Source organism: Nicotiana sylvestris, chromosome 2 (assembly GCF_000393655.2).
Source record: "Nicotiana sylvestris chromosome 2, ASM39365v2, whole genome shotgun sequence".
Classification (NCBI taxonomy): domain Eukaryota; kingdom Viridiplantae; phylum Streptophyta; class Magnoliopsida; order Solanales; family Solanaceae; genus Nicotiana; species Nicotiana sylvestris.
The window spans coordinates 157,073,421-157,101,406 of NC_091058.1; the positions used below are offsets into that span (position 1 = coordinate 157,073,421).

Genomic DNA, 27,986 nt, shown 5'->3' on the forward strand with positions numbered 1-27,986 from the left:
CCAGGTTTGGTATGGTCCAAAACATCCAAATAGGGAGCCAATTGACTAGTGGAAAGACCTTGCACCTTGTGACAAAAATCATGTGAGGAGAGTACTTGGTGACTTGTCATCTTTGATGAACATTCAACCAAATAGGGCGCCAATCGAGGCCACCACCATGTGCTGGGCGAGAAGAGAGTTGTTTTCCAATTTGGCAATATAGAAATGACTCCTCTCCTATAAGAAATAGGAGGCTTCTCCAAGTTGCCATGGGATAGTCGGGGATTACTGGTACTAGATAATCGCACTCCTCGCGATTTTCTAAAAATGTTGGATTTTAAGAAGAATGATGAACTGCTCTGTCTAAATAAATCATACATCCCTTTTGAGTTTCTTTATGAGCGTTATGTGCATAGCAAGTTGTATCGTCTTCACCATGATGAACTAGTCATTACTTCCTTGGATGGGTGCACCGCTGGGTTTATGTGTTCGTCGTCTGCTTCTTAGGGTTGTTGATATTTCCAATGAAAGGAGGAAGGATTCATACTCACTTAGCCATGGTTTCCTGGACCTTGATAGATGGCATCAAGGGACAAACTTATACCATCATCCCTATGATCTTAGCTGAGATGTACCGCGCTTTATATTGGTGCAAGCATTTGGACCCTTTGAGGGTTATAATCTATTGCTACAAGTTTGGCTGCTGGAACACTTTCAGAGAAGAGAGCACCGTCAAGAGCTTTTGCGAAGGCCATTGAATGGCTACATAGCCAACCATCACCCAAAGAAAATGATGTTTATTCCAAACAGGTTTGCAAAGCCTGAAAATGCTGTAGGTTGGGTCCATTTCTTTAGCAATTTTACAGACGAGTAGGTACGTTGGATGTTCGAATAGTTTCCTAGCAATGAGTTCATCATCAGGTTAAGTGGGACTACTAACTTGGTATTAATCGGGCTGCGAGACATCTACCCTTACGATATTATAAGGGTAATAAGACAAGCTGGAAGAAAACAAGTCATACCTCAGATTTCCAATATGGTACAGTACAAGGTAATTTCAAAGGAGATGTCATTCCATTTAAGTTCGAGGTGCAACACATATGGAACCAAAGATCATTGAGGAAGGAGAAACTATTAAGCCAGATAGGTATCACGCTGATCATATGTACCACTATCTATCATGGCTGGAAGACGACATGGCGGGGGATGTCAAGCAGGAGTTAATCTAAAGGATAAGATCATAGATGAAGTGGCTGAGGCACAAGTACAGTACAAGAGGCTACGCAAAAGGGTGTTCGAGTTCGAAGCTAAACATCTGGAGCAACACAAAGTGAACATGGAGGCGATAAGGTAATGGAAGCAGATTGCCACTAAGTCAACATAAAGATTGGAATACTCAGAACAAAGACTGATGGAGCTAGAGGGGAAGATGAGAAAGAGAATCTCGGATTGTCAAGGCATGGATGACGGTGAAGGATATGCGTGATCTGGGAAACCTGATTGATGGGGTCAAAAGAGCCAAGCATGGAGAAGGTCCTTCAGGGACCCAGTATATTAGGAAATGATATTCTCTACTGCTTTCTATCTTAGATTTAGATTTCGATGTAATAAGGCTAAATGCCATTAGTAACTTTATCATATTCTTGTCGATTTAGTAAAAGTTTGTTTTGGCTCATTTTTGCATTAATGAAATGAAGCAAATGTTGGCATCAATTTTCTCCAAGTCTATGTGTCACTTAGGCTTACTTCAGGTACAATGAGGTCCCTAAATTAGGATGCGAATTAATGCATGACTTTGTGGAACATGTTTAAATATCACAAACACTCTTTTATTTCACCTTACTAACTTGGTTACCTTTTGCTTTTTTTTTTCCTTTCTTTTTTCTTTTTTCTTTTTTTTTTAAATTTTTATAATTTCCATTCCCAAAGGTTGGTTCGTACATACTAGCATTATCAGCATACCACACTAGATCCAGAGGTCCTCCACCCCCTCTTCCACCTAACGACCCGAAAAGCAAAAGCAAGGGCAAAGGGAAAAAGGACGATTTAAGTGGTATCAGGAAAGATAATGCTGTTCTGGCGGAAAATGTTGAAACTTCAGATGGTAGAAGTACTCCAGGGCAGAATGAGTTGGTCTTACATTTGGATCAGAAATCCTAGAACTATAGGGCGAGCTTGAACAGGTCCGAAATCTGGCAAACCTTTTCCTTACTCTCAATGTTCCCAACATCAACTAGCAAAACCCGACTACCCAAAACCAAACACCACCACAAAATGCACAAAATCTGAATCCACCAGCCATAGTTCTAAATCCTCCCGCACAACACCAGTATCATAATCGCACACCTCCCTAGAGCCTTAACCCGCCACCAGTGCCAACACCTCAATAACACCACCATCATCCAATTCAATACCCGTAAACCACAACTTATCACACTCTCCAAAATGCACCACAACCTACTCCTGATCCCCAAAACTTGACCAATGACCACCCATTTTTCCCAAGTTTCAGGAACTCGTCAAAGCAATCTGATATATGTGGAAACCTTACCCCATACCCCGCAAAAACCCCTATTCATACCCGAACCGACTGAGAAGGACCTATTCATTAGAAATAAGGCAGAGGAACTCAAGAAGCTCACAGGGAGAGTCTAGAGTGTTGAAGGTGGAAAAGGCGTTAAAGGTCTAAACTATGAAGATCTGTGCATTCAGGTAGATATGGAATTGCCAGAGGGTTAAAAACCTCCCAAGTTCGAAATGTTTGATGGCATTGGTGATCCGAAGGTGTATCTAAGAACATACTACGACAAGCTTGTAAGAGTGGGCAAGAATGAATAAATCTGCATGAAATTGTTTATGCGGAGCCTTACAGGAGACGATTTGTCTTGGTATATCAGTCAAAACCCAAATAGGTGGGTTCTTTAGGTTAGTATGGCATCAGATTTCATGGATAGATGCAGGTTGAACATGGAAAATGCTCCAGACGTTGTCTACATTCAAAACCTTAAGAAGAAGCCGACAGAAATCTTCCGCAAGTGTTCTACTCGTTGGAGATTAGAGTCGAAAATGTAAGTCCAACACTTGAAGAAGAACAAATGAACAAGTCCTTTGTTAGAGCTCAAGATCCGCAGTATTACAAAAGGTTGATGGTCATCGAAAATCACAAGTTCTCCGACATCATCAAGCTAGGAGAAAGAATAGAATAAGGAATCAAAAGTGGGATGGTAACCAATTTCAAGGCACTGCAGGCCATGAATAAAGCTTTGCAATCAAGAGTTATTTCGAAAAAGAAAGAAGTGGGTGCCGTGATGGTAGCCCAGGGTCATAAGTCTCCCCTCACATACAAAACACCTCCACCCTCATATCAACCCTCACCCCCAAAATACCAATACCCTGCCGCCACCTACTATACCTATAACACTTAACCTGCATATTACCATTTATCTCCACCCACCCACCAAAACTACCCAAATCCACGTCCAAATTTTGACCGCAGACCTTCTAGAAAATACACCCCAATTCCTGAACCTATAGACCAACTGTATGAAATACTAAGGGCCACTGGTTATGTCACCCCTATTCTTGCTGTTGTTGTGGAAAGTCCTTCCCAATGGATCAACTCCAACAAAACATGTGCTTATTATTCAGGTATGAAGGGTCATACCATTGAGTAATGTTGCACGTTGGAAGATAAGATTCAGACGCTGATCGACACTAAGGTTATACAAGCAAAGGAAGATGCACCAAATGTTTACAACAACCCTCTCCCGAATCACAGAGGTGAGGAAGTGAATGTCATAGAAACTGACGAGGAATGGGATCAGGAAGGGTCCATTGGACTCATCCGAGAGGGAGACACTCCAAAAACATCTGTGGTCACCCTCACGCCAGTTGCAGTACAAACCCAAGCGCCATTTGAAGTTGAGGTAGCTACACCCTTTAGTGTAATGGTAGCTCCCACACCATCTTACAAGTCTTATTCCATCCCGTGGGATTATGTTACGGAAGCACGAAGAAAAGGAAAAGCCAAAATGGAGGAAACAGGTGCCGCACAAGGTATGGCCAGAACTGGTAGAGTTTACACACCTGAGAATTTGCGAGGAATAAGCAAGGAAGCCGCACCTAAGCCATCAGTTGTATAGACTGTCACTGACGATCTTTAGAGAAAGATACAAGCAATGGAATACTCTGTTATGGACTACTTGAACAAGACTCCTACTCAGATATCCATCTTATCACTGTTGCAAAACTCAGACGTGCACAAGAATGCTTTGATGAAGGTGTTAACTGAAGCTAATGTAGCCGACGACATCACTAGTGAGAGATGGCTAACATGGTCGGACAGGTACTAGAGAGCCACAAAATCACTTTCCACGAAGATGAGTTACCACCAGAAGGACGGAGTCACAATAGAGCACTGCATATCACAGTGCAATTCGAGGAAAAGTTCATCGCTAGGGTATTGATAGATGGAGGTTCGAGTCCGAACATATGTCCACTGACCACTCTAAAGAGATTGGGTAAAGGTGTACACGAGATAGAATGGGAAGCATGAATGTGAAGGCGTTCGATGGATCCTAGAGAGCCACTATCAGAGAAATAAACCTCGATCTACAGATGGGTCCGACTTGGTTTGATGTTGAGTTCCAAGTGCTAGATATATCCGCTACTTACAATCTATTGTTGGGACGGCCATGGATACATGCAGTCAGGGTAGTGGCTTCAACTCTACACTAGGCTGTGAAGTTCGAGTGGAATCATCAGAAGGTGATCATTCATGGAGATGGAAGCAACCCTATCTACACCAATCAGACCGTTCCAGTCATCAAAAATAGGAGGAAGTTGGGTGGAGAGACATATCATCATATTGAAAATGCAATTGAAAAGGAAAGATGTTGGAGCAACAAGATAAAAAACATATTGCTGTGGACAGGTATGAACTAGGCAAGGGTCTCGTCAAAAAGCTTAAGGGGATCACCAAACCCGTACAACCACATAGTATCATGGCATGACCTTTGGACTCGGATATGAATCTACATGGCAAGAATATCAGGATTGGACACCGCCATGGCATGCCCCTTATTATCCGCTGGAACAGCCCGTACCACCTTTGAGTCAGACATTCTATCAGGCTGACATGATGTGGGGATTTGAGGAAGATGAGATTTTGGCCGACATGAGAAAGCTGTTTCTAGATGAAGAAGACATGTACTGCAGTTCAATTGTTGAGGAGGAGGAGGAGGAAAACCTTACCTTTCAAACAATGAAAGAAGGAGTTGTTCTCAAGAATTGGACCGCCGCACCATCCCGGGCTCAATGAGTTTCTGGGTGGCTTGGCAAATTACTATAAATTATTGTCAATTAGTTTTGAGCATTTAAGACATTTTTCAGTACTTTGTTTTGAAATAATTACTCGAGCCATCGAGTCCTACTTGTTGACATTTTAAATTTTTTATTAATGCATTACTACTTTTCATATTTATTATTAATGCATTACTAATCATTACATATCCTGATGTACCTATGACTGTGACATGTATGAGACAACATAACATAAGGACAATGATTCAGAAGATCTGGAAGATGATGTAACACCTTAGGAAATTGTCAAAAAAGTAGAGATTTACAATAAAACCAAAGTCTAATTTGGAGGAAACTGAGGCCGTTAACTTAGGGGATTCTGAAACAGTCAAGGAAAATCGTATAAGTATTCATCTATCACTGTCAAAGAAATAAGAGTATATCATATTCTTAAAGGAGTATGAGGACATCTTTGCATGGTCCTATGATAATATGACTGGTTTAAGCACATCCACAATAGCTCACAAGCTACCCATCAATCCCATGTGGCCACCGGTAAAGCAGAAGCTCAGAAAGTTCAAGCCAGATATGAGTTTGAAGATAAAAGAGGAGGTCACCAAGCAAATCAAAGCCATGGTTCTCCGAGTGGTCGAATACCCGACTTGGTTAGCCAACATTGTGCCAGTTCCAAAGAAAGATGGGAAAGTAAGAGTATGTGTTGATTGTCGAGATCTGTACAGAGCGAGTCCTAAGGATGATTTCCTGCTACCCATCATACACATACTGATTGACAACTGCGCCAAGCATGAACTCCAATCCTTTGTGGATTTCTTCGCAAGATCCATCAGATTTGGATGGATGAAGAGGATGCCAAAAAGACTGCCTTTATCACACATGGGGAATATATTATTACAAAATGATTCCCTTTGGTTTGAAGAATACTAGGGCCACCTACATGAGGGCCATGATGACTACCATGACATGATACACAAGGAAAGAGAGGTGTACGTGGATGATGTTATCATCAAATCTAAAAGGAGTTCGTATCACATAGTAGACTTGAATATTTTTGACCGGCTTCGAAAATGCAATTTGAAGTTGAACCCTGCAAAATGTACCTTCGAAGTCCCTACTGGAAAGTTACTAGGATTCATCATCAGTCGTCGAGGTATTGAGTTAGACCCAGCAAAAATCAAAGCTATCCAGGACTTGCCATTGCCAAAGAATAAGAAAGATGTAATGAGTTTTCTAGGGAGCCTCAATTACATCAACTATTTTATAGCACAATCAACCATGATATGTGAGCCAATCTTCAGAATGCTAAGGAAAGATGTTGCAATGAGCTGGACAGAAGAATACAGAAAGCCTTCGACAAAATCAATGAGTATTTTTTAAACCACCTGTATTTGTACCACCGGAACCAGGAAGACCTCTACTGCTTTATTTGTCTGTGTTGGATGGGGCTTTTTGTTGTGTTCTAGGACAACATGATGAAACTGGAAGGAAAGAGTAGGCGATATATTATCTGAGCAAGAAGTTCACTCCTTACGAAGCCCGATACTCTTTGTTGGAATGCACTTGTTGTGCTTTGACATGGATAGCCTAGGAGTTGAGACATTATTTTTGTGCGTACACTACATATCTCATATCAATGATGGATTCGCTAAAATACATCTTTCAGAAACCCATGCCTATAGGTAAATTAGCAAAGTGGCAGATATTGCTAAGTGAGTTCGACATTGTCTATGTAACTCAGAAGGCAGTCAAAGGGCAAGCATTGGAGGATCACTTGGCAGAAAATCCCGTAGACGGAGAATACGAACCATTGAAAACGTACTTTCCCAATGAAGATGCGTCGTTTGTAGGAGAAATATTACCAAGACGTACGATGGTTGGGGGATGTTCTTTGACGGAGCAACAAACTTCAAAGGAGTGGGTATCAGAGTTGTCTTATATTAGAAACCGGTCAACACTATTCGGTATCCGCAAAACTTAGGTTTCCGAACAATATGGCGAAACATAAGGCCTGCGTCCTGGAACTCAGGTTGGCCATTGACATCAACGTTCAGGAGTTGCTGGTAATTGGAAATTCAAATATATTGGTGCACTAGGTTCTAGGAGAATGGGCTACGAAGAACACCAAAATATTGCCATACTTGCATTGTGTACAAGAGATGATCAAAAGGTTCACGAAGATAAAGTTCAAACATGTTCCAAGGATTCAGAATGAGTTTGCAGATACATTATCCACTTTGTTTTCCATGATACAACACCCAGATAAGAATTTCATCGCTCATATCCTAATAGGAATTCATAAGCAGCCAGCTTATTGTGCTCATGTTGAAGAAGAGATTGACGAAAATATGTGGTTCCACGACATCAAGGAATACTTGGAAAAGGGAGAATATCTAGAGCACGCTACACACACATAGAAGTGCACTCCTCAAAGATTGGCCAACCATTTCTTTCAAAGTGGGAGAATTATGTATAGAAGGACTCCTTACCTGGGATTACAGCGATGTGTCGATGCCAAGGAGGCATCTAGATTGCTCGAGGAAATATATGTCGAAACTTGCGAACCTCACATGAATGGTTTTGTTTTGGCCAAGAAGATATTAAGATCATGGTATTTCTGGATGACTATGGAGACAGACTGCATCAAATATGTTCAAACGTGTCACCAATGCCAGATACATGCTGATATGATACGAGTGTCGCCCAACAAACTCAATGCAACGAGTTTGTCCTGGCCCTTCTCCGCTTGGGGTATGGATTTCATCGGACTAATCGAACCCGCTACTTCAAATGGACATAGGTTCATTTTGGTAGATATAGATTACTTCACAAAAAGGTTTGAGGCCGCATCCTATAAGGCTGTAACTAAGAAGATCATAGCATATTTTGTTCGGGACCGCATCATTTGTCGATTTTGGGTACCTGAGGCAATCATTACTGACAATGCCGCCAATTTCAATAGTGACGTGATGAAAGCCATGAGTGAAACATTCAAGATCAAGCATCATAATTCTATAGAATACATGTCGCAAATGAATGGAGTCGTAGAAGTGCCAACAAGAACATCAAGAAGATATTGAGGAAAATGGTAGATAATTTCAAACAATGGCATGAGAATCTACCGCTTTCTTTGCTCGGGTATCGCACCATAGTTCGTACTTCCATTAGGCAACCCCTTATCTACTGGTTTACGGTACTAAAGCTGTTATTCCCACCGAAGTAGAAATTCCTTCCTTAAGAATCATAAAAGAAGCCGAGCTCAGCGACAAGGAATGGGTATGGAGACGGTATGAACAATTAGCTCTCATTTATGGGAAAAGAATTAACGTAGTATGTCACAGTCAACTTTACCAAAATAGAACGGCAAGAGCTTTCAACAAAAAAGGTTAGGTCGAGGAAATTCACACCGGGGAAATTGGTACTGAAACAGATCTTCCCACATTAAGATGAAGTAAAGGGGAAAATTATCACCCAACTGGCAAGGCCCTTACATGGTTCACCGAGTATTAACAGGAGGAGCACTTATACTTGAATAAATGGATGGAGAGATTTGGCCAAAACCTATCAATTTAGATGCAGTCAATAGATACTACGTTTAAGATTATGTTTGCACTTTTTATTTGATGTAGCTGAACTACGCTTGACCTGATTCCCGTTTAAGAGAGGATACATAGATAGACCTATGGATTCAGTCAAATCATAATAAAATCTTCATTTCCCCTATGCACAGAATCTGGGGCAAGATCTCGAGTTCTCCCGATCTTATCATGTTTGGAACTGCCAAGGAATGTATTGCCAAAAGTACGCATTTAAATTGGGGAAGAATTTTGAGGAGGATCCTCAAAATTTCGAGTTAAGGAGGTTGCAATGTCTCAAAAGCATGTCACATTCATCAATTCAACAAATTATATGCTCTCATGCATTATCACATATTTCAAAACAACTACATATTTATACAAGCAGTTTATCACAAATGCGTGTTTTTTGAAAATATTATTTTTTATATAGCAGCCAGATGTTATCAAGGGTGACTCAAGCAGGACCTCGAGACAAGAGCAAAGGCAAAATAAGGAATTGAGAGCACGAACCAACCTTTCCCCCCGCAAAACTCACAATTTTTCTTTGGATGAATGCACAATGAACATAACAAGAACAACCGCAAATACATACACACAGCAATATCACTATCTTCATAATGACAAAAGTCGCCAAACGCAAACGTGTCAAAGCTAAGAAATGATTTTATCCTCTCACATTAGTCATTTCTTTTCTTGTATAGGCTAAGCACTGCCCTTATCATTGCATAGGGCTAAACACTGCCCTCACATTGCATGAGGCTAAGCACTGTCTCCGCTATTGCATAAGGCTAAGCACTGCCTTCCTTTGCATGAGACTAAACATTGTCTCTACTCCTTGCAGAGGGCTAAACACTGCCCTCCTGTTGCCTGAGGCTAAGAACTGCCTCCACACTACATAAGGCTAAGCACTGCCTTCCTTTGCATGAGACTAAACATTGTCTCTACTCCTTGCATGAGGCTAACCACTGCCTCCGCTATTGCATAAGTCTAAGTACTGCCTTCCTTTGCATGAGACTAAACATTATATCTACTCCTTGCATGAGGCTAAATACTGCTCTTATGTTGCAAGAGGCTAAGAACTACCTCTACACTGCATAAGGCTAAGCAATGTCTTCCTTTGCATGAGGCCAAACATCGTCTCTATTCCTTGCGTAGGACTAAACACTGTCTCCATTCCTTGCATGAGGCTAAGCATTACCTCCATCATTGCATACGACTAAGCATTGCCTTTCCTTGCATGAGACTAAGCACTGTCTCCATTTTTGCACGAGGCTAAGCATTGCCCCCATTATTGCATAAGTCTAAGAGCTACCTTTCCTTGTATGAGACTAAGTATTATCTCCACTCTTTGCATCGGGCTAAGCACTGCCCTCATCTCATATAATATTAAGCCTTGTCTCATCCCATTCTCACATAAGACTAAGCATTACCCGTTTCCTCTATCAAACGATAAATATCACCACATCATTGCATCTCATAGGTTGAAACATCGCCATATTGTCCGAAGGCGTCATAGTCTGAGGGCATCATCCTCATAGCCCGAAGACATTATGTCATGGACGGAGGATCTCTCAAAATTGTGTATCATTGTTCAAAGGCATCATAGTCCAGAGGCACCATCCCCATGGCTCGAGGACACCATTCCATGGCCTACAAATCCCTTATCATACACTTCATGGCCCAGGACATCTCTAAGGACATCATCCTCATCGTCCAAAGACAACTGTCATGGTCCGAAGGAAATTTGCATCATGTTTAAATTTTTACAATAAACCATATATATTCGAATGCACCGTGTTTTAAGTTTTGCATGTAACTCGGGAGGAAGCCGTTCTACAAATAGGAGCAATTCTCGCTCCGGTTTCTATTCACAACGTTCACATCCTTCGATCACCTCAAATGTAACCGATGATCAACAATTGATTACCTTTGTTCTATAACCATTCGAATATCTGCCTCGTACATCTGTAACGTGCGCTTCGCATTCATGGCTCCACCTAAAATTATCCGTTACTTACGATACTATCGTACCCAAAAGATCCTTTTTGAAACGTACGACTACTCTTATAACAACTTCACGATTTCGTTCGTTGTTAGATCCAGAACTACACACGACTTTATTCCTGTAACACCAAGGATATGTAGCCAACTCAAAAACCAGGGTTCGATCCCTATTTTTTGAAAAATACATCATTCCTCACTCAATTCGAACAAAATTGGTCATCATTTTCTTTGCTTGACAACTCTTTCATCATTCCGGATAAAGAGGCGCAGTTGTTGATATCCAATTTTTCCATCATATTTTTCAAATAGTATATGTACTTTCAAAATATCAGTTTACATCATTACTTAGTTTATAAGAGTTATACAAGTAATTTCTATAATTTTTATAATTTTTTAGCTTGAAAATTAATTTTCTCGCATTTAAATCACTTGAATATGTATTAATTACCCCTTAAATTATTTTGGGATGATTTAATCATCCAAATATATTATTTTCATCCACATATATACTTAATAATGTTTTTACTTTATTTGACATAATTATATTGGTATTTTTAAGCTATTTACATAATTTTGCAATAATAGTCTATATGCTATGCGTAATTACAATTATTATATTATTCATGCTAAAATAGTTTTTTTATATTTTTTATAATGTTAAGTTATTATTTTCATTCATTTGATTGTATATGTAATATTTTATTATTTATTAATTATTTTTATTTAAACAATTTTGTGTATTTAATTTGTAGCCCAATCCCAAGCCAATTTTTGGACCAAATTAATGGCCCAAACACCCAGAACCTTAACGCAATCAACCTTAGCCCAAACCAAACGACCCCTTACTCTCAACCTGGTCGGTACCCGTTTAAACAACCCGCCCCACTCCCTTTTTTTATCCTGGTCGTTGATCTCAAATGATCAATGACCCATAATAATCCCTACCCTTTCCTTATATCCCCACCCCAAAACCCTAGAGACCATTCTCTTTTCCCAGCCGCCCTTACAAGCTCTCATCTTCTACGAACCCTAGCTGTCTTACTCCCAAAATCTCTCCAAATTCGTTATACTATGGAGTCCTATGATTTACTTAACTTATTTTCACTGTCTTACTAATACTCACACGCTCTTGATGTTACTTAGTAATCGCCCTTATTTTGGCCTTATCACCATTCCAGATTAGACCATTCAACTTTGATTTTCAAGAGTTGGACGATATCTCGTCCATATACACAGAAAATGGGTTGATTCCCTACATCAACAGGTCGATTTTCAGTCATTGAACCCTAACTAGGGTTTGAAATTTGATTTTTTCCTTTGCTGGCTCTTTTACTGATTGTATGCGATATTTTCTTTTCTTATTTTTGTTTAATCGATTATTTTCGTTGTTTGTTCATTCAATTTCAATACTATATAAACACCTTCCCTAGTTCCCCTAAAAAGGACCGGATTCATTGTTATTCTCCCATACTCTCATTCACTTAATACTATTCTGAATCTATTGCTCTTGGCCGGCTGAAAGCCAAGGCCATCAGAACCCTTTCTAATGACCTCCCTAGTGCAAGCACTGCTCGGGGCTCATTTGAGGCTCTTGTGAACTCTGATGCACTAGTATTTGGGTCTTTTGGTTGTTCTCTTTGCTGGTGATATTCGAGCTATTTCTGACACATAGCCTTCTCTTCGATGTTGTTTTTTGAATCTGCAAACTGGTGAGTGTCTTGACTTTTGCAATTATATTATCTTTTGCTTGTTTCCAGAGCTTCATATACCTATGTTATTTGAACCAATATGACTCCAATATCATGTTATTTTACCTACTTTGTAGCTATCCTGTAACTTTAAGTCTTTGAATGTCATAACCTATCTAAATTCTTATGTTCAGCTTGAATGACTGTGTACCTTTAAGTTTACTTTGTTGTTTCGTTGTTTATTATGAGTTTTTCTCATGTCTTGTTCTAAATTCTTGCATTGAAATTCCTAGGGAATCATCTCCTTCCCATAATTTGCCTTGAGTCCTTTATGTTAACTCTATTCTTACCTGCTTACATGAGCCAAAACTGTTGTCGCAATACTTTAATCGAACATGTTGTTGTGTCTTTGGTGTTTGGTCAATCCTATATTATTTGGCATTGTTAATGCTCCTAGTTAAGACCTAATACATTTAGATTCCATGATCATGTATAGTTGACTGGCTTAAGCTCTGAAATCTGTCTACTCTGTTTAACCTTAAGTTTGCAATGTTTTACCATGATAATCTTGAACTTGGGAATCTCTGTGTTGCAGTCAGCATGATTAAGATCCTTATTAGCTGCTATAGACCATGAATACCTACTTGTTTGTTTACTTACTATTCTCTAACTATGACTTTGTTAGACTTTCACGCCTTAAATTCCTAGTTTTGAGTCTCTTTTAGGCTACCACATGCTTTGCTATAATCTTGCTGTTCTAAAAAACTAAGCATGTATGCTTACCATATTGATCTAAGTGATATGCCTCCTCAATTCTACTAATGTTGCACATGCTATACTATTTTACTTGTTATGAACCTTTATAATTTCTATTAAGGCTGTTCTCTGTTGATCCTTAAGCTTTAATAATTAGATCCCCTATTTGAAATTGTCGTAAGCAATTTTGACTATACTAATGTTTGAAGCTTCTTTAGAAGTAGTTTGTTATCCTATAATGATCCCTCATGTCCCCCTAAAACTGGAAAATGCAAGCATGAACGCGTCTTGCCAACATGTCACATGAATTTGTCTATACATCTTGGTGATAATTAGTTTTACAGTCTTAAGAAAATAAGTTTGTGTGCTTCTTTCGTGGATTAGTTAGTTCAATATATAGTCTGTTGTTTGTAATCATGTATGAATCCTTCATTAGGGTTTTGTGTCTGTTTTATGTGATGTTGGGCTTGGCTGTTGGGGACTTACTGCTGGTTTTATGAGCTGGGTTCTGAGTCTACTAGAGCTGTCGAAGGCCTAGAAAAGCACTAGGTTATCTATATTGGGCCTATATATAATTATTCATATTTGATTATTTCATTCGGACTGTAATAACTTGTAATAACGAATGGGTAGAAAACATCCTTATAAGGTCTATAACGTCCAACATGCTTTATTTGTTTTGGTTGTGGTACACACTGATAGGAATCATGCCTATTGGAATCACGTGCACACATCACTTGTCAAAATATGTGACACTTGTTTTCATGACTACTATTCAACGCTCTTAGATAATATGCCTATAAGATACAACAATGCAATACCTTTGCTAATCAAGATACTATGGCTATAAGTTTTAATAATTAATCAACTTCTTCATGCTGCTTTTGTATTTTCTCACTTAGATAACATGCCTATAGAGATGAAGTGTTATATAATCAAGTCTAATTGTCAAATATTAGAAATCCTGATTATAGGTTGTTTATTGACACTACTAATCCTATATTTTCAAGCGACTTCACTGTCTAATGATGCGACTATAAGAAATCATGTCTATATGGTATTGTCACCTGTCGAAGACGCGTCTCTATAAAATCAGCGCTAGTAATTTAGAATTTTGGGATTATTTTCACTACCTTATTATGCAAACGATTAGAAATTATGTCTATAGGATTTGTAACGCTCTAATCTACCTATACATTAGTCCAGAAACTACAACACTGCTTGTATAATATTGGAACCATATAAAAATCATTCCTATAGGAGTTAATGATTCTAATACGTCTTAATTTTGTCTACTGCCTAACCAGAAATCTGTCTGCGTTCTTGCGTGCTTATGTTTGGAGGTTAACTTAAGCCTTTTATTGCTATTGTATACAGTCCTATCTGTTTTGAATGTCGCCTAGTTTTATCCTTTTGAGCAACCTAAGTAAAGTCTAGAACCACCTAATAGTAGGTCCAAAACCTCTTGGACCATAGGCATGCGACGGGTAGTGCACGCATAGGGTACGACTTAGAATTGAATTAGAATGTCATTAAGTAAACAACTTCAACATAGTAATTGGGTAGCAGGAGATGATAGTCTGTACCCGCTGAATAATACGAGCAACCTCAACCTTAAGGGAGTTGAGAAGTATTATTTATGTTGCACGGGGTCATCCTTTAGGCTAAAAAAATTTAGGACACCCCTCCCTTTTATGTGGGTGTTATTCACACTTAGTCATTTGACATAGATCAACGTATTTTGTATCTTTGTATTTATTAAGACTTGTACCGATTCTCATATGTTTTAATAAGACTCTACAACTTTTGAATTTTCCCTTCTATTTATTTGGTCACCTAGCCTAATCACATAATCTACATAGTCTAAAGTTCGGCTAGGACCCACAGTTGTGGACCTCGAAGAGAGCCTAACACCTTCCCTTTGGGGTAATTTAAGCCCTTACCCGATCTTTGGTAGCGTTGACTAGTCAAATAGAGTTATTTGTAAATAGGTGCCCTAACGCACCTTAAAATTATTAGGTGTAAACTCTTCTCTTTTAACACATATTTAAAAGAGGTTTCACATGTCGAAGCCTACTTTTACGAGAAAACGGGGCACAACACTAGCCATATGTTACATGCCTCTAATTGTCACATGATTTACTTGTTAAATGCCTTAATTTGCTACATGCTTGTACTCACCACATGTTTTAACTTGCTATGTCTCCACTTATTATATGCTCTACTTACCATATTCTTTCATTGATTAAATGACTTTACTTGAAACGTACTTCTTCTTGCTACATGATTTCATATATTGGATGCCTTCATTTGATCCCTGTTCTTAATAATTTATGCCCGTTTCATGTATTACTCTCATTTGCTTAACCAAATTAGGTGACTTGTAGATTGGCTGTGTGATATACCTTGTGGAAGCCTTGTCATTATATATGCTGGACTAGTTGTTGATATTGGATTGCTCATTCTACTTTGTTGAGTTGTACTACCTAGTCGAATACAGCGTGTTCATTTTCTTAGTGTTGCATTGTGAACTTTTCATGCGTTTGATTGTTGTTGTGGTTTCATATGATATTGTTGATATTGTGGATCGAGTTGCACGCTGTAATAATGATTTATATATATATATATATATATATGGAGGATCGGGTTGCATGCCACAACGATATTGATATGAGATATGAGATTAACATGTATATATGGGGGATTGGGTTGCGCACCGAAATGGAGAAGAACATGTATTGTGATTTTTCCTGTCTTTTGATTCCTTTCATTGTGTTGTGAGACTGAGAAGTGAAGATATTCTGGGGCCCACTGCCATTTGTATTCTTGTTCAATTCATTACATGATTATATGTGTATCTTTTCTCGTATTTGCTCTTTCTATTTATCATCTGCACAAAAATATAAGTAGGTATCTTTTAACTTAAAACCTCGCTACTACTTCACTGAGGTTAGTTAAGGTACTTACTAATTACATGGGGTCGGTTATACTCATAATACACATCTGCACCTTGTGTGCAGATATTGGAGTCGTGGAAAACTAAGACTTGTACTGAAGATGTCCTACCGTTCCAGATTCAGGCCGCCCCTTGTTCATGGTAGTTTAGGACTTAAACTCTATTTATGTAAACTTCAAACAAATATTGTACGATTTCTTTGTTTCAGTTTTATAAATCTAAAGCATAGTGATTCATGACTTGTACACCAACCCTTGGGAGGTTGTGTAGAATTCAATCATTTAATTTCTTGTTATTAATCATTTATCAATTGAGTTACCTAGTTATATGTTGGCTTACCTAGCATTAGGGTTAGGTACCATCATGACCATGCAGATTTTGGGTCGTGATAAAGCCCCTGTACCAAGCGTTTTAAATGGCATGGGCAAGATACGGGACGCTTTATCTAACAAAGAGCGAGGTAAAAGTCGTGGGGCGTAGGGCTTGAGCCCCATGAATATATAATTTTAAAATTTTGATAAATTAATAAATAAATATATAAGCACAATAATTAACTGACAAGAAATTCAATATATATATATATATATATATATATATATATATAAATTTACCATAGGTATAATTACTATACTGAATTTCACCGTAACTACCCCTTAATACTTTCCTTACCCTTTCAGCAAATAAGGAAGGGAGGCCGTCTATAAACTTAGCTTTCCAATGCTCATATTTATTTTCGGGTAGTTCCATAACCCTACTCATACAAGTATCTTTATACCATCTAAATTCACTAAGAGTCTTACATCTAAGCCCATTAAGTAAGGTTCTGATGGTCTCATGATTTGAGGTAAATCTATACCTCTTCAAGTCTAGTACTTTTAGTACTTGTTTATCCCAGATCCATTCCAAAAGCTTCATATCTATGTTGAATATTTCACATCTATTATATATTTACTATAAACAATTCCTAGGCTCTGATACCATTTTACACCAGGATCTAATTGGCTGGCGGTAATCCGCACGGCCATCCAGATCTAGCTGCTTTAGTATATTTAAAGGTTGTCGGAAGACCGCACGACCAGTAAATTCGAAATATACTAGGATTTTATTATAGTTTTAATGGCTGTACGGAAGTCATTTTTACCCAAGCAAGGGGCCTGTCTGATCCGATACATACTCTTATTGAGCCCATGTGTCGAGCGGTTCTAACTGTGAAAGAGGGCCCTTTTGACAACACAACTTCAACGGGCTATAATGTCACAGCTGGATAGACAGAGCCACTAAGGCAAAGACAATAAGAGTAATACCAGAGTCGACTGTGCCACCATCTTGGAACCAAGACAAGAAACTATATTAAAATTCTTTTATATTTTGAAAGAGTCTGGATTCTTCATAGTTAATATGCAAGAGAAGTTAGTTTTTCAACATAGATATGAAGCATATCTATTCATAGTTAATCAAATGCTTTTTTTGATGATTTGAACCGCTATAAGATGTATTAATCTGATTCCAGTCGCGTTCCTCAATCAACACATCTTGAGGAGTAGGACGGGGATAATAGTAAGTTTGCATCCTAGGCTTGTCAGCATACTTACTATTGGGTTTAACTAAACCTTTGAGTTTATTAAACTCTAACCATTTCTCAGTTTTATAATCAGAAACAGTCTCAATTCTATCAGCAAAATTTTGAGATAAATCAATTGGTCTAACATTAAAACCAGAAAGCTTTTTATCAAGGAGTTGTGCCAAGTCATCAAGAGATTTAAATTTTATATCCTGAATCTCAGGAGGTCTTTGAACATGAGTAAGAATAACTTGATCAACTGTTTTACTTCCTGAAGTGGAGGCAACATCAGTTGGTCCTTTCTTAATAGTCATTTCTTTTATTAAAATAGTCAAATCATCAAGTTTTTTATCAAGAGAACCGATATGTTCTCCTAAAATTTTTACATATAAACCCAAATAATTATTTTGAGAAATTAATTTATTAATTTCTGCGATACTAATAGCCGCAACGTTATCATCAATAAATTTTTGAAAAGCAGTGAAGGTAATACTAGTATTATTAGGTAAAATAAAGGGGGCCTGAGGAGGATAAATGACTTTAGTAATATTACCACTCCCATCTTTATAAGATCTTTCTAGTACCTTTATATAAAGAGGCAAATAAGTTGTTATAAACCAAGGAACAAAATACATAATTTGATTATGCAAAGCACAAGTTTCATAAAATTCTTGAGAAATACTATTCAGATCATCTTTGCTATAAGCATCGAAAAACCACGTTTTAAACTGGCTCCATTTATCACTAAAAAATTCCTTTTTGAATATATTTTCATGCCCGAGAACTGGGGCTAAAATCAATTTGGTATGGAATCATTAAGTACTATTGGGGTCAAAATCCATCTCGGATACAGAAGGAATATCCTTATCAGAAATATTATCATTGTCCTGAACAATATTTGTTTGAGGGTTAACTTTAACCCTTTCAACCCTTTCGACAGACTTATATATATATATATATATATATATGCGCATTAAATACAAAAAAGAAATTTACTTGAAAAGTGAAAGACGTAAAGATGCATTACACCTATTGCATGGCTATGATAGAACATACTTAGAGTTATAAAAATGATATTGTAACGACAATAAAATAAAGCTATTGTTTAAAATTTAAAACTAGATAATAAATCACAAATACTCATTGTATTATACAAATAGTTAGAATCGAGTCATCTATACAATATCTAAACTAACCGATACCAAAAGAAATTCTAAAATCAAAACTAAGTTGAAAAGAATAAATTAAAGAATGCAAAAAAAAAAAAAACTTGAAGAAAAATGAAGAATTGGAGGATAAACTCTTTGCATTGTAGTTTACACTTTACATGCAAAAGTCAAAAGTGTATTTATTACTCAATAATAAACAACAAAGAGAATGTAACGACCCGATAGGTCGTTTTGAGTATTAGCTCTCCTATTTGTATTTTGAGATATCTCATAGCTCGATTTGATGATTTATGACTTGCGTGCATGGTTTGTGTTGATTTCAAAAAGCTTAAATGTGAAGTTTTAAAGAAAATGGGATTCGTTACTTTAAAAATTACTAGAATTGATCACGGCCAATATTTTTGGTAAACGATCTCGGATCGATATTTTGACGATTCTGATAGGTTTGTATGATTTAGACTTGTACACATATTTGTTTGGGATCCCACATGACCGGAGTGTATTTCGGCTCGTTATGCGAAAAATTGAGTTTTGAACTTGAAAATCTTGATTTTAATGACCGATTCTCGAATTTTGATGTTATTTTGATCGTTTAAGTTTGCAAGTGAGTTTGTATGATGTTATTACACTTGTATGGATGTCAAGATTAAAGAGGGAGGGGCTCGGGTGAGTTCCAGATAGGTTAAGGACTGATTTTTGCTTAACAGGTGACTGTTGTTGTAACTGGGCTACATGTCTCGCATTTGTGATGACCTATTTGCAAATGCAAGCTTCGATTTTGCAATGACTGACTGGGATGGGCAGCTTTGCATTTTCGAAGCTTCGCTGGCATTCACGATGGGGCTTCTTTCGCAATTGTAAGGAATGTGTAGCATCAATTAGACGGCAGCTTCACAATTACGAAGCTTGGAGTGCATTTGCGATGGCTTTGTCGCATTTGCGACATCAGATGCTACGAGGATGGTTTGTAATTGCGATCAGCTGTTTGGATTTGTGAACATCGTATATGTAAACAAGAGTTTGCAATTGCAATATGTGCAGCTGGGTAAAATGTAAGAATTTCGGGACTTAGCTCATTTTATACCATTTTGAGACCTAGACTCTATAGAGGCGATTTTTACAGAACAATTTATTCCCAAATTGATAAGTTAGTAATCTTAAGTTGTTTTTCTTCAATTTTCACTACTTTTTCATGAATTTCATCATCAAATCTAAGATTCCTACAGTAGAATCGAGAATTTTAGGTAGAATTTTAAAATTTTGTAAAATTGAGATTTAGACTTCAAATTGAGGTCAGATTTCGTAACAAATCACATATCCGGGCTCATGGGTGAATGGGTAATCGAAATTTGGTCTTAATTTCGAATTTCGACCACTTGGGTATATGTTTAACTTTTTTTTGTTTTTTTAATTATGATAAAGATTGAATCTTTTTCATTTGAGGGTAGTTTCTAAAGCTTGTTTTTACTTGTTTAAACAATAATTGACTAGATACATGTGGTATGGAGGCTTGTTCTAAAGGGGAAGTCATGTTAGATTGTTGATTGTGTTCCAGAAAGAGGGAAGTGTCTTGGTTAACCTTGATATGAAGTTAATATGATATAATCGAGTCTATTTGCTATGTGATGTATGTGTTGGGAGCGACGTATATGCAAAGTGATGGGTTTATATGCGTTGGCTATGGGATAATCATGCGGGTAGAATTAGCCCAACTTGTTCCATGTTACTTTGTGTATTATGTATTTCATGTTTCAAATAGATCGTATAATTCTTTAATTTCTTGTATTCATGTTATTTTCATTTTGAAATATTGGGTGTCGAGATCGTTGAATCATTGATTGGTTGTTGGTGCCAATTGTTGGAAGATTCTCATATGATGAGTTGTGTTCAAATACTATAGTTGAAGTTGAATTTGTTTTCCACCTTGCTTGGTATTCTGTTGTATGTGATGCTTGGTGAGGAAGAGTTAAATGCACGAAGAGTATTGTCGTGCTTGTGAGGAAGAGTGAAATGCACAAAGGGTGTTGTTGTACTTGTGAGGAAGCGCGGTTGTACACGAAGCGTTTTTCCGGGCCTTATTTATTTTTGATATTATTGCACGAATTGTATTTTCGTGCCTTATTTATATATTGATATTGTTCAATGAAGAGTGTTTTCGTGCTTAAATGAATGTGAGGATATGCACGAAGGGTGTTTTCGTGATTGTTTTTATATTATGATGTGAGGATGAGAGTGAAATCACGAAGGATGATGTTGTGCAGTTTTGTTGATTATATTGCTTTTTTACTTTGATATTCGTAATGTGGACTTGGTTTTGTGGTTTCATTATTTACTTATGAAAGGTTGTTCAGAGTTGTTGTAAAACTGCAAGTTGAGGCTTACTCAGTGACATTTTACTTTATGTTTTCAATTTACGCCCCTTTACTTGTGTACTTGTTATCCATTTCACTTGTCATTATCCCATTGTTATACTTGATACTTTACCTGTCACTTCCTTACTTCTTGATATATAACTGCACCAATTTATTGTAGGTATTTTATCTTAGCCTCGTCACTACCTCGTCGGGGTAAGTCTTAATACTTACTGAGTACATTGGGTTGATTGTATTCATACTATACTTCTGTACTTCTTGTGCAAATTCAGACATTGGTAATAGCGAAATTTCGAGAGTGCTTAGCGGATACCAGTCTGGTGATTCGAGGTCGAGTTGCATTCCGTTTGTAGGCCTAGATTCACCTTTCTATTTCTATTGTAGTGTTTCTACTTTTCGGATAATATTGTACTTCTTTTAAAATAATGTATGTAGTAAACTCTAGAAGCTCATGTACTTGTGACTCCACGTCTTGGATGGATTGAGTGTTAGCGTTGATTCTAGACTTATTATGTATACCTTTTGAGTTGCTTTTAATTTATATTGTTATATTGATGTAGTCATAAATTGCCATTCTTTCATATTCTATGATGTATGTTGGCTTGCCTAGTAAGCGATGTTAGGCATCATCAATGATCCCGATTGGTTGGGATTTGGATTGTGACAGAGAAAGATTATGAAATTAGGATAATCAATTTTTAAAGATTATGAAATTAGGATAAACAATTAGAAAAAAACTTAGATTTTTCATTTAAAAATTTACTATATTAATTTTTAGATATATAACTAAAAAAAAAGGATTTATTAAGCAATTTTGGCTCAAATTTGGAAGTGTTCTCTAGCCTTATGCCCTAAATGAGCTCCAACAATATTGGGACTTATGCCTAGGCGAATTTCCGAAATGTTAAGGCTATGACCCATGATATTTACGTCCTGTATGGGGTAAATTGAATAATGTCAGGCGGACGCTTGACGAGTTGACACGTGAAATTAAAGACAGGTAAGATATGAGTCAGCAAATAGTTGCTACCAGATACAAATATATGACCGGAGCGGAATAAGTCCCAGTGACATAGGAACCGGGAACGAAGGAAGAACATCGGTTGGAAAAGACAACATTCAATGAGTAGCCGTTACAAAGAATCTCTGTATTAATGGTCAACTGTTATGCAGCCATCAAGAGAGGTTTTATTCTCATTAAAGAAGAGCTTGATTTAGGGATCTTGTCTCCCTAAATAGAGCTATAAATAGGAGAATTTTATCCATAATGGGACATGAAAAATCATCTGTAAAGGCAAAAATCTGCTCTTATATATCAAATTACTCTCTTTCTTTTGTTCTTAATATTGCTCTTATTACTACTTCCGAAGAAGCTAAGTCCGACTTGTATTTCCTTCAAGTTATTTTAATAACCTTATTTCTGTTCTTACTTATTTTATATTCTTGGATCAAATTAATTCATGTGTCTATAAATAATGTTACAAATTTAATTATATCGTTTTACGAGTAAACACATTCCACTAATACGTCTCAGTGCATATTTGGTACGCCCTGCCCTAGGGCTCGTCTTGCGGCTCGCCAAGAAAATACCTTTTAAAATACTGTCAGTACCAATCTTTATGAGCAATGATAACTTTATATCGAATGTAATGGTGCCCCTTTACTATGGAATCCTTTGGAGGGGGGGGGGAGGGTTGGATTTAGTTTTATATATTGATAGTGTAACACAGTTTTACACTATCAATGTAATTTAATTTCTTATATCATGGTAATACATTTAGTTTAGGTTACTTCTAATGCTTATTAAATAAAATTAGATGTAATTAATTTTAAGTGATCTGACTTAAACTTGTTTTTGGGGTGCTGGTCATTTGTTCAATGATTATCTATATGGAACACTGAACACGAATAAACAAATATTTTTGACAATAAACTCTTTTCAGGCTCTATATTAAGCAAGAGAAGATCATATTATTTTTAGATGGACCAAACCTTATTAGTGTGTCAAGTGCTACACAAAAGTACTATAAATGATTAAGGTCCCTACTGGCCAAAAGGCCTTTGGCTAGCACAGTCCAAGTTGTTGCCTGGGTCAACTCCCAAAATCTGACAGTATCTTCTGTAGAACCCAATTCTGCTCTGCATCTGTGCATTTGAACCTTTGTTACATTCAATTCCACCATTGACGATGTTGGTGATTACACCAAAGCCGGGGACGCGGCGCGCGGCCAAATCAGCTGCGGATGGAGTCCATCTTCCAGTTATGACATCGTGGGCTGATGGCTTTGGTTGTTGGGGTGTCATCCAGAACCATAAGGCTGTTTTGAATGACACTACTGGATCATTGGCTACTAAATCTGGGTTGTTTAACAAATCCCTTCCTATTGCTCTCCCTGCTGGTCCATAATTGTAGTTGCTGCATCACAAAATTATTGTACTACTTTAGTGTGTGATTTTTAAAAATATGGACAATATAAATAATCTTTTAACACAGTCAAATCATCTAAATGATAATGGACTTATCACTTAATCAACTTAATTATTTACTTCAATAGTATAAAGAATTTACACGATTAGTGTATTCTAGCATATATCAGGTACCCTGCCTTATTTTTTAGATTACTAATATTTTTTTTAATGGACAATTACGTGTTGTTATATTTTAAATGAGTGATAGTTTAAAAAGGATTTTACAGTACCAATATAAAAAAGTTAAACCAAAGATAATGACATGTAACTGCTCATAAAAAGTGACAAATTACCCGTTACAACAAGTTATAAATAAAATCATTAACTATGTAAAATTAAACTGTTAGTTTTACATCCTTACTTTTAGGCGGAATAACTTCCTGACCACTTAGACTTGTAGGACATTTGAAAGCCGATGCATAAACTTTAAATTTTCTCATTTGAACACTCAAACTTGACGGAATGAGTACTAATAAATACATCAAGTAGTGCGTGTATATCAATTGCGCTGACATGTACAATACGTCATATACTAGACTATTTATTACTTGACATATGCTATTTGTGAGTCCTATTTTTAAATACTAAATAAGCAAAAAAGAAGTTACAAATTAAAAAAAGAAAAAAGAAAGAGAGAAAAAGATCTAACACTTCTCTTTGTTCACCCACAACTCCCTTCTTCTCTGTTCACCCATCTCCATTCCTTTCCTTATTTTTATTCCTTTTTTTTTTCTCTTTTTCTTCAGTGTTCTTTCCCTCTCTTATTTCTAAATCAAATTCACAACACCATTATACTTATGATTAGACTAGAAAAAATAAATTTAATTTTGAAATTTCAGAAAAAATCAATAGGAATTCATGGTTTTGAAACACTGGAGGCCGCCCAATACTATTGCAAATATCTGTCATTTTTGTGTTTTGACGAAGATGAATTCGATGATTGCATTTTCTTCGGACCATCGATGGTTTAGAGTGGTGAGTGCTTTTTGACCACCAGGAAACTCCAATCGCCTGAAAATGGCTCGATTCTAAGGAACCAGACTCTGTCCTCTTTGTTTGTCTCGAAAGTTTATCGCGCTTGCCAACATCACGGATGATAGAACTTGGACATGGATTAGATTCTGTCCTCTTTTGCTAACTTGCAACATCACAGATGATGCGCTCGATTCTAGGGGTCTTTTTTTCATTTTCTTTTTCATATTTTTTTTGTATTTATAAAATATTTTCTTTAATCACATTATTGCATTCACGTATATTTTCTGCGTGACGGACACGCGTTTTGTCCACATCACATTTGTCACTGTTTATATGGTCAACGGTCAAATGTGTTTATTAGTTAAGGAAATCATGAGTTCGAGTGTTCAAATGGGAAAGTTTAAAGTTCATGTATCGACCATCAAATGACCTACAAGTTTAAGTGGCCACGAAGTCATTCCGCATTACTTTTATTATCTAGTTAATAAATACTAACTAAAATGAGGGAAATGAACGTTAATTACTTACTAGGATATTTGGATAGGACCTCGACCGAAGTAGCTTTTACCAGGAGCACAAGGCCACTGCTGATTTGCAACGCAGTAATTTGGAGGGCTTCCTTGTTCCTGCTTGAAGCAATATCCCCATGAATATGGGCTATCCGGTGCTGTTGCCCACCCTCCTATATATATATATATATATATATATATATATATATCATAGATTTAATGTATCATTTCTCATATACCAATCATAGTACGCTATCTAAACTTAACGAGTTCAATTGTTAAAATTCTAAGTACTCATGAATGAATTAATGATACTTCTGACATTAATATTTGTTGAAATTGAATGAATTTTTATATAAATATATATTTATGTTTCGTGTCAAAAATAGTAGTGAATATGCGGTTGAACAAAGGCTCCATCCACCTTGTAGATCATAAAAGAAATATTAAAACTAGGAAATCATAAATTATATGCCGGTGAATGTACAGCGTGAAGGAGCAAGCAAAATACCTGTAGTTTCATGAGAAGTTTGAGCCAAAAAGGCAGCAATTTCCTTCTTACGAGTATTGGTGTCCCCAGTAGTTCCAAAAGTACCAAAGGCTCTAGTAGCTGTTATGAACGCTTCATATGTGTAGAAGCCTTTGGCAGGACAATTAGCATCGTTGCGATGCAGTAGTATTCTCTCAAACAGATTTTTACTAACAAGAGCACCAACATCTTGTGCAAAAGCAAATTTTAGGCAAAAGAGACAAAACAAAGACACTAACCAAAACCTCATCATTCTGTTTTATTTGTCTTGGTTTTCGTTAAGGTGATAATAGAGTTGTATTTATAGTGAGTAAATTGAAGTGGAGCGTAGAATTTTGGATCTAATTTTCCAGGAAAAAATCAACCTTGGGATAGATGATTTCATAATTTACTCTCAGTGGGGAAGTATGACAAATGTGTATGCTCTTTGTCACATCACACGTCATACTGGTCTATTTGACTCAATGGACGATGGTGGCAGAAAAAGACTTTAGCTGAGTCTTGGATAGAATATTTTTTTTCAAAAAGAGCAGTCTGTTATGACTCATTCTTTGCTTCCGAATTTGTAGTATAACTCTAGTTGTTCCGAACATAAAATAAAACAAGTATAAATCTAGTGTTCAATATTGCAACACATATGTACACTTTAAAAGTAACATATGTATAGATCTAGTAGTTATCGCATTAAAATTGGATATATGGTACATATATAAAAGTTTTTAAATTTACCCTTATTTTAAAAATAAATGAAAGATAGAAAAACGGTATCAAGGTTATGTTGATTTTTAGGTGTTTTATAAATTATCTCATATTAAATTTGGTATAAATAATGAATTATTGTACAAACTATACTAGAATTGCTTATACGGAAAAGAAATATTGTTTACCCTTAAAAAATGATAACAACTGAATTTATACGCGATTTTAAGAATATGTGTTAATTAAATACAAATAACTTATGACGTTAGGTAAGCAAATAAAAGATAGAATAAACAGCAAAACCAATGGCGATATTGAGTCCAGGCACGGTAAAAAGCTTAACAAGAAACCTGCCTTCGGTTCCGAGCCAATACTTATGAAGAACTTATGAACAAAAGCAAGAACTTTGAATAACTTTTAGAAATAGAGAAAACAGATGTATATTGCCTTGGTTTGCGTGTTACAAGTGTTTATTTAATGATAGACTTCTCCTTTATATAGTAGAAGAGTTCTACCCTAAGTACAATCCTAAGAAAGGTAAAAATCTTTCTTTTTGCTAATTATTGATATGCCGCTGATACGGGCCGAGGTCAACGCCATGATATACGGTTGGGCCCGTATATCACGGTCCTTTGTTAATCGTGTGTGGTCGTTTGGAATTGCTTCCCAAAGTCTCGAAGCTCGGACCAGGTCCGGGGGGGGGGGGGCATGGTCTCAATGGCTCCGAGGGTAGGTGTTGTGTTCAGGCCTTGATATTGAAGGCTCCCAACTTCGACTTCGATTCCTCGCAGTTACGTCTTTGCCTCGTTTGCCCGACCGGGGGTACTCATTACCCCTAGTTTTACCCGCATACAGATAGTCCCCTCGTTTCTCATAGAGCAGGTTTGCCGAAACGATGAGAAATGATAGATGTTCTCTAGTTCCTTTTTCCGTATGTTATAACAAAAACGACGAAGAAGCCGAAACGTCCCGTCAGTCGCGTTGTTCTGACTTCGGACATGTGTCAACCATTGATTGGTTGCCTTTGAATGCGAAGCGACACAAAATTTTTCTATAAGAGCTTCTATTCCTTGTTCTTTTCCCAATTTCCGACCAAGCTTCTACCTTCGAACTTTCAAGTTATCATGAACTTTCTTCAAACCTTCATATATTCATCCTTGTTATTTAAACATCCATAGTGATTTCCAGGTTTTTACCCATTTTCCTCAAATTATTATACTTAACTCTTCATCCTCAAAACTTATTCCTTTTTCTTCAAATTTTCAAACATTTTCAAATAGTAATGACAAAAACATCTAAATCAGCTCCTCAACAGGCTGCCTCTTCATCTTCCCAACCGACCGCTGATACCGAGGCAGTCACTCCCGAAATAGTTGTCCTCGAGATGACTGCTCTCGAGGTGACTGCCAATGAATCGACCCTCGAG

General features: G+C 37.1%; 2 protein-coding genes across 2 annotated transcripts; one reads left to right on the forward strand and one right to left on the reverse strand.

The window, feature by feature from the left end:
• Window positions 1-5,772: 5,772 nt before the first annotated feature.
• Window positions 5,773-7,712, forward strand: LOC138885844 (uncharacterized). Its single transcript, XM_070166829.1, has 3 exons — window positions 5,773-5,991; window positions 6,962-7,216; window positions 7,392-7,712. Exons 1-3 carry the CDS (start codon window positions 5,773-5,775, stop codon window positions 7,710-7,712), a joined length of 795 nt encoding a protein of 264 aa, XP_070022930.1.
• Window positions 7,713-23,330: 15,618 nt separating this feature from the next.
• LOC104211016 (basic endochitinase-like) lies at window positions 23,331-26,143 on the reverse strand. Its single transcript, XM_009760008.2, has 3 exons — window positions 25,844-26,143; window positions 25,352-25,505; window positions 23,331-23,795 (listed from the first exon to the last, which is right to left on the reverse strand). Exons 1-3 carry the CDS (start codon window positions 26,112-26,114, stop codon window positions 23,423-23,425), a joined length of 798 nt encoding a protein of 265 aa, XP_009758310.1. The 5' UTR covers window positions 26,115-26,143; the 3' UTR covers window positions 23,331-23,422.
• Window positions 26,144-27,986: the final 1,843 nt, after the last annotated feature.

Excerpts from the sequence above, each read along its gene's own strand:
- LOC138885844 (XM_070166829.1), top strand. The coding sequence starts at position 5,773 with ATGACTGGTTTAAGCACATCCACAATAGCTCACAAGCTACCCATCAAT. Across the intron at positions 5,992-6,961 it reads AGAAAGATGGGAAAGTAAGA|AAACCCATGCCTATAGGTAA; the intron begins GTATGTGTTGAT and ends TACATCTTTCAG. Across the intron at positions 7,217-7,391 it reads AACAAACTTCAAAGGAGTGG|GTTCTAGGAGAATGGGCTAC; the intron begins GTATCAGAGTTG and ends TTGGTGCACTAG.
- LOC104211016 (XM_009760008.2), bottom strand. The coding sequence starts at position 26,114 with ATGATGAGGTTTTGGTTAGTGTCTTTGTTTTGTCTCTTTTGCCTAAAA. Across the intron at positions 25,506-25,843 it reads AACTTCTCATGAAACTACAG|GAGGGTGGGCAACAGCACCG; the intron begins GTATTTTGCTTG and ends ATATATATATAG. Across the intron at positions 23,796-25,351 it reads GGTCCTATCCAAATATCCTA|CAACTACAATTATGGACCAG; the intron begins GTAAGTAATTAA and ends TTTGTGATGCAG.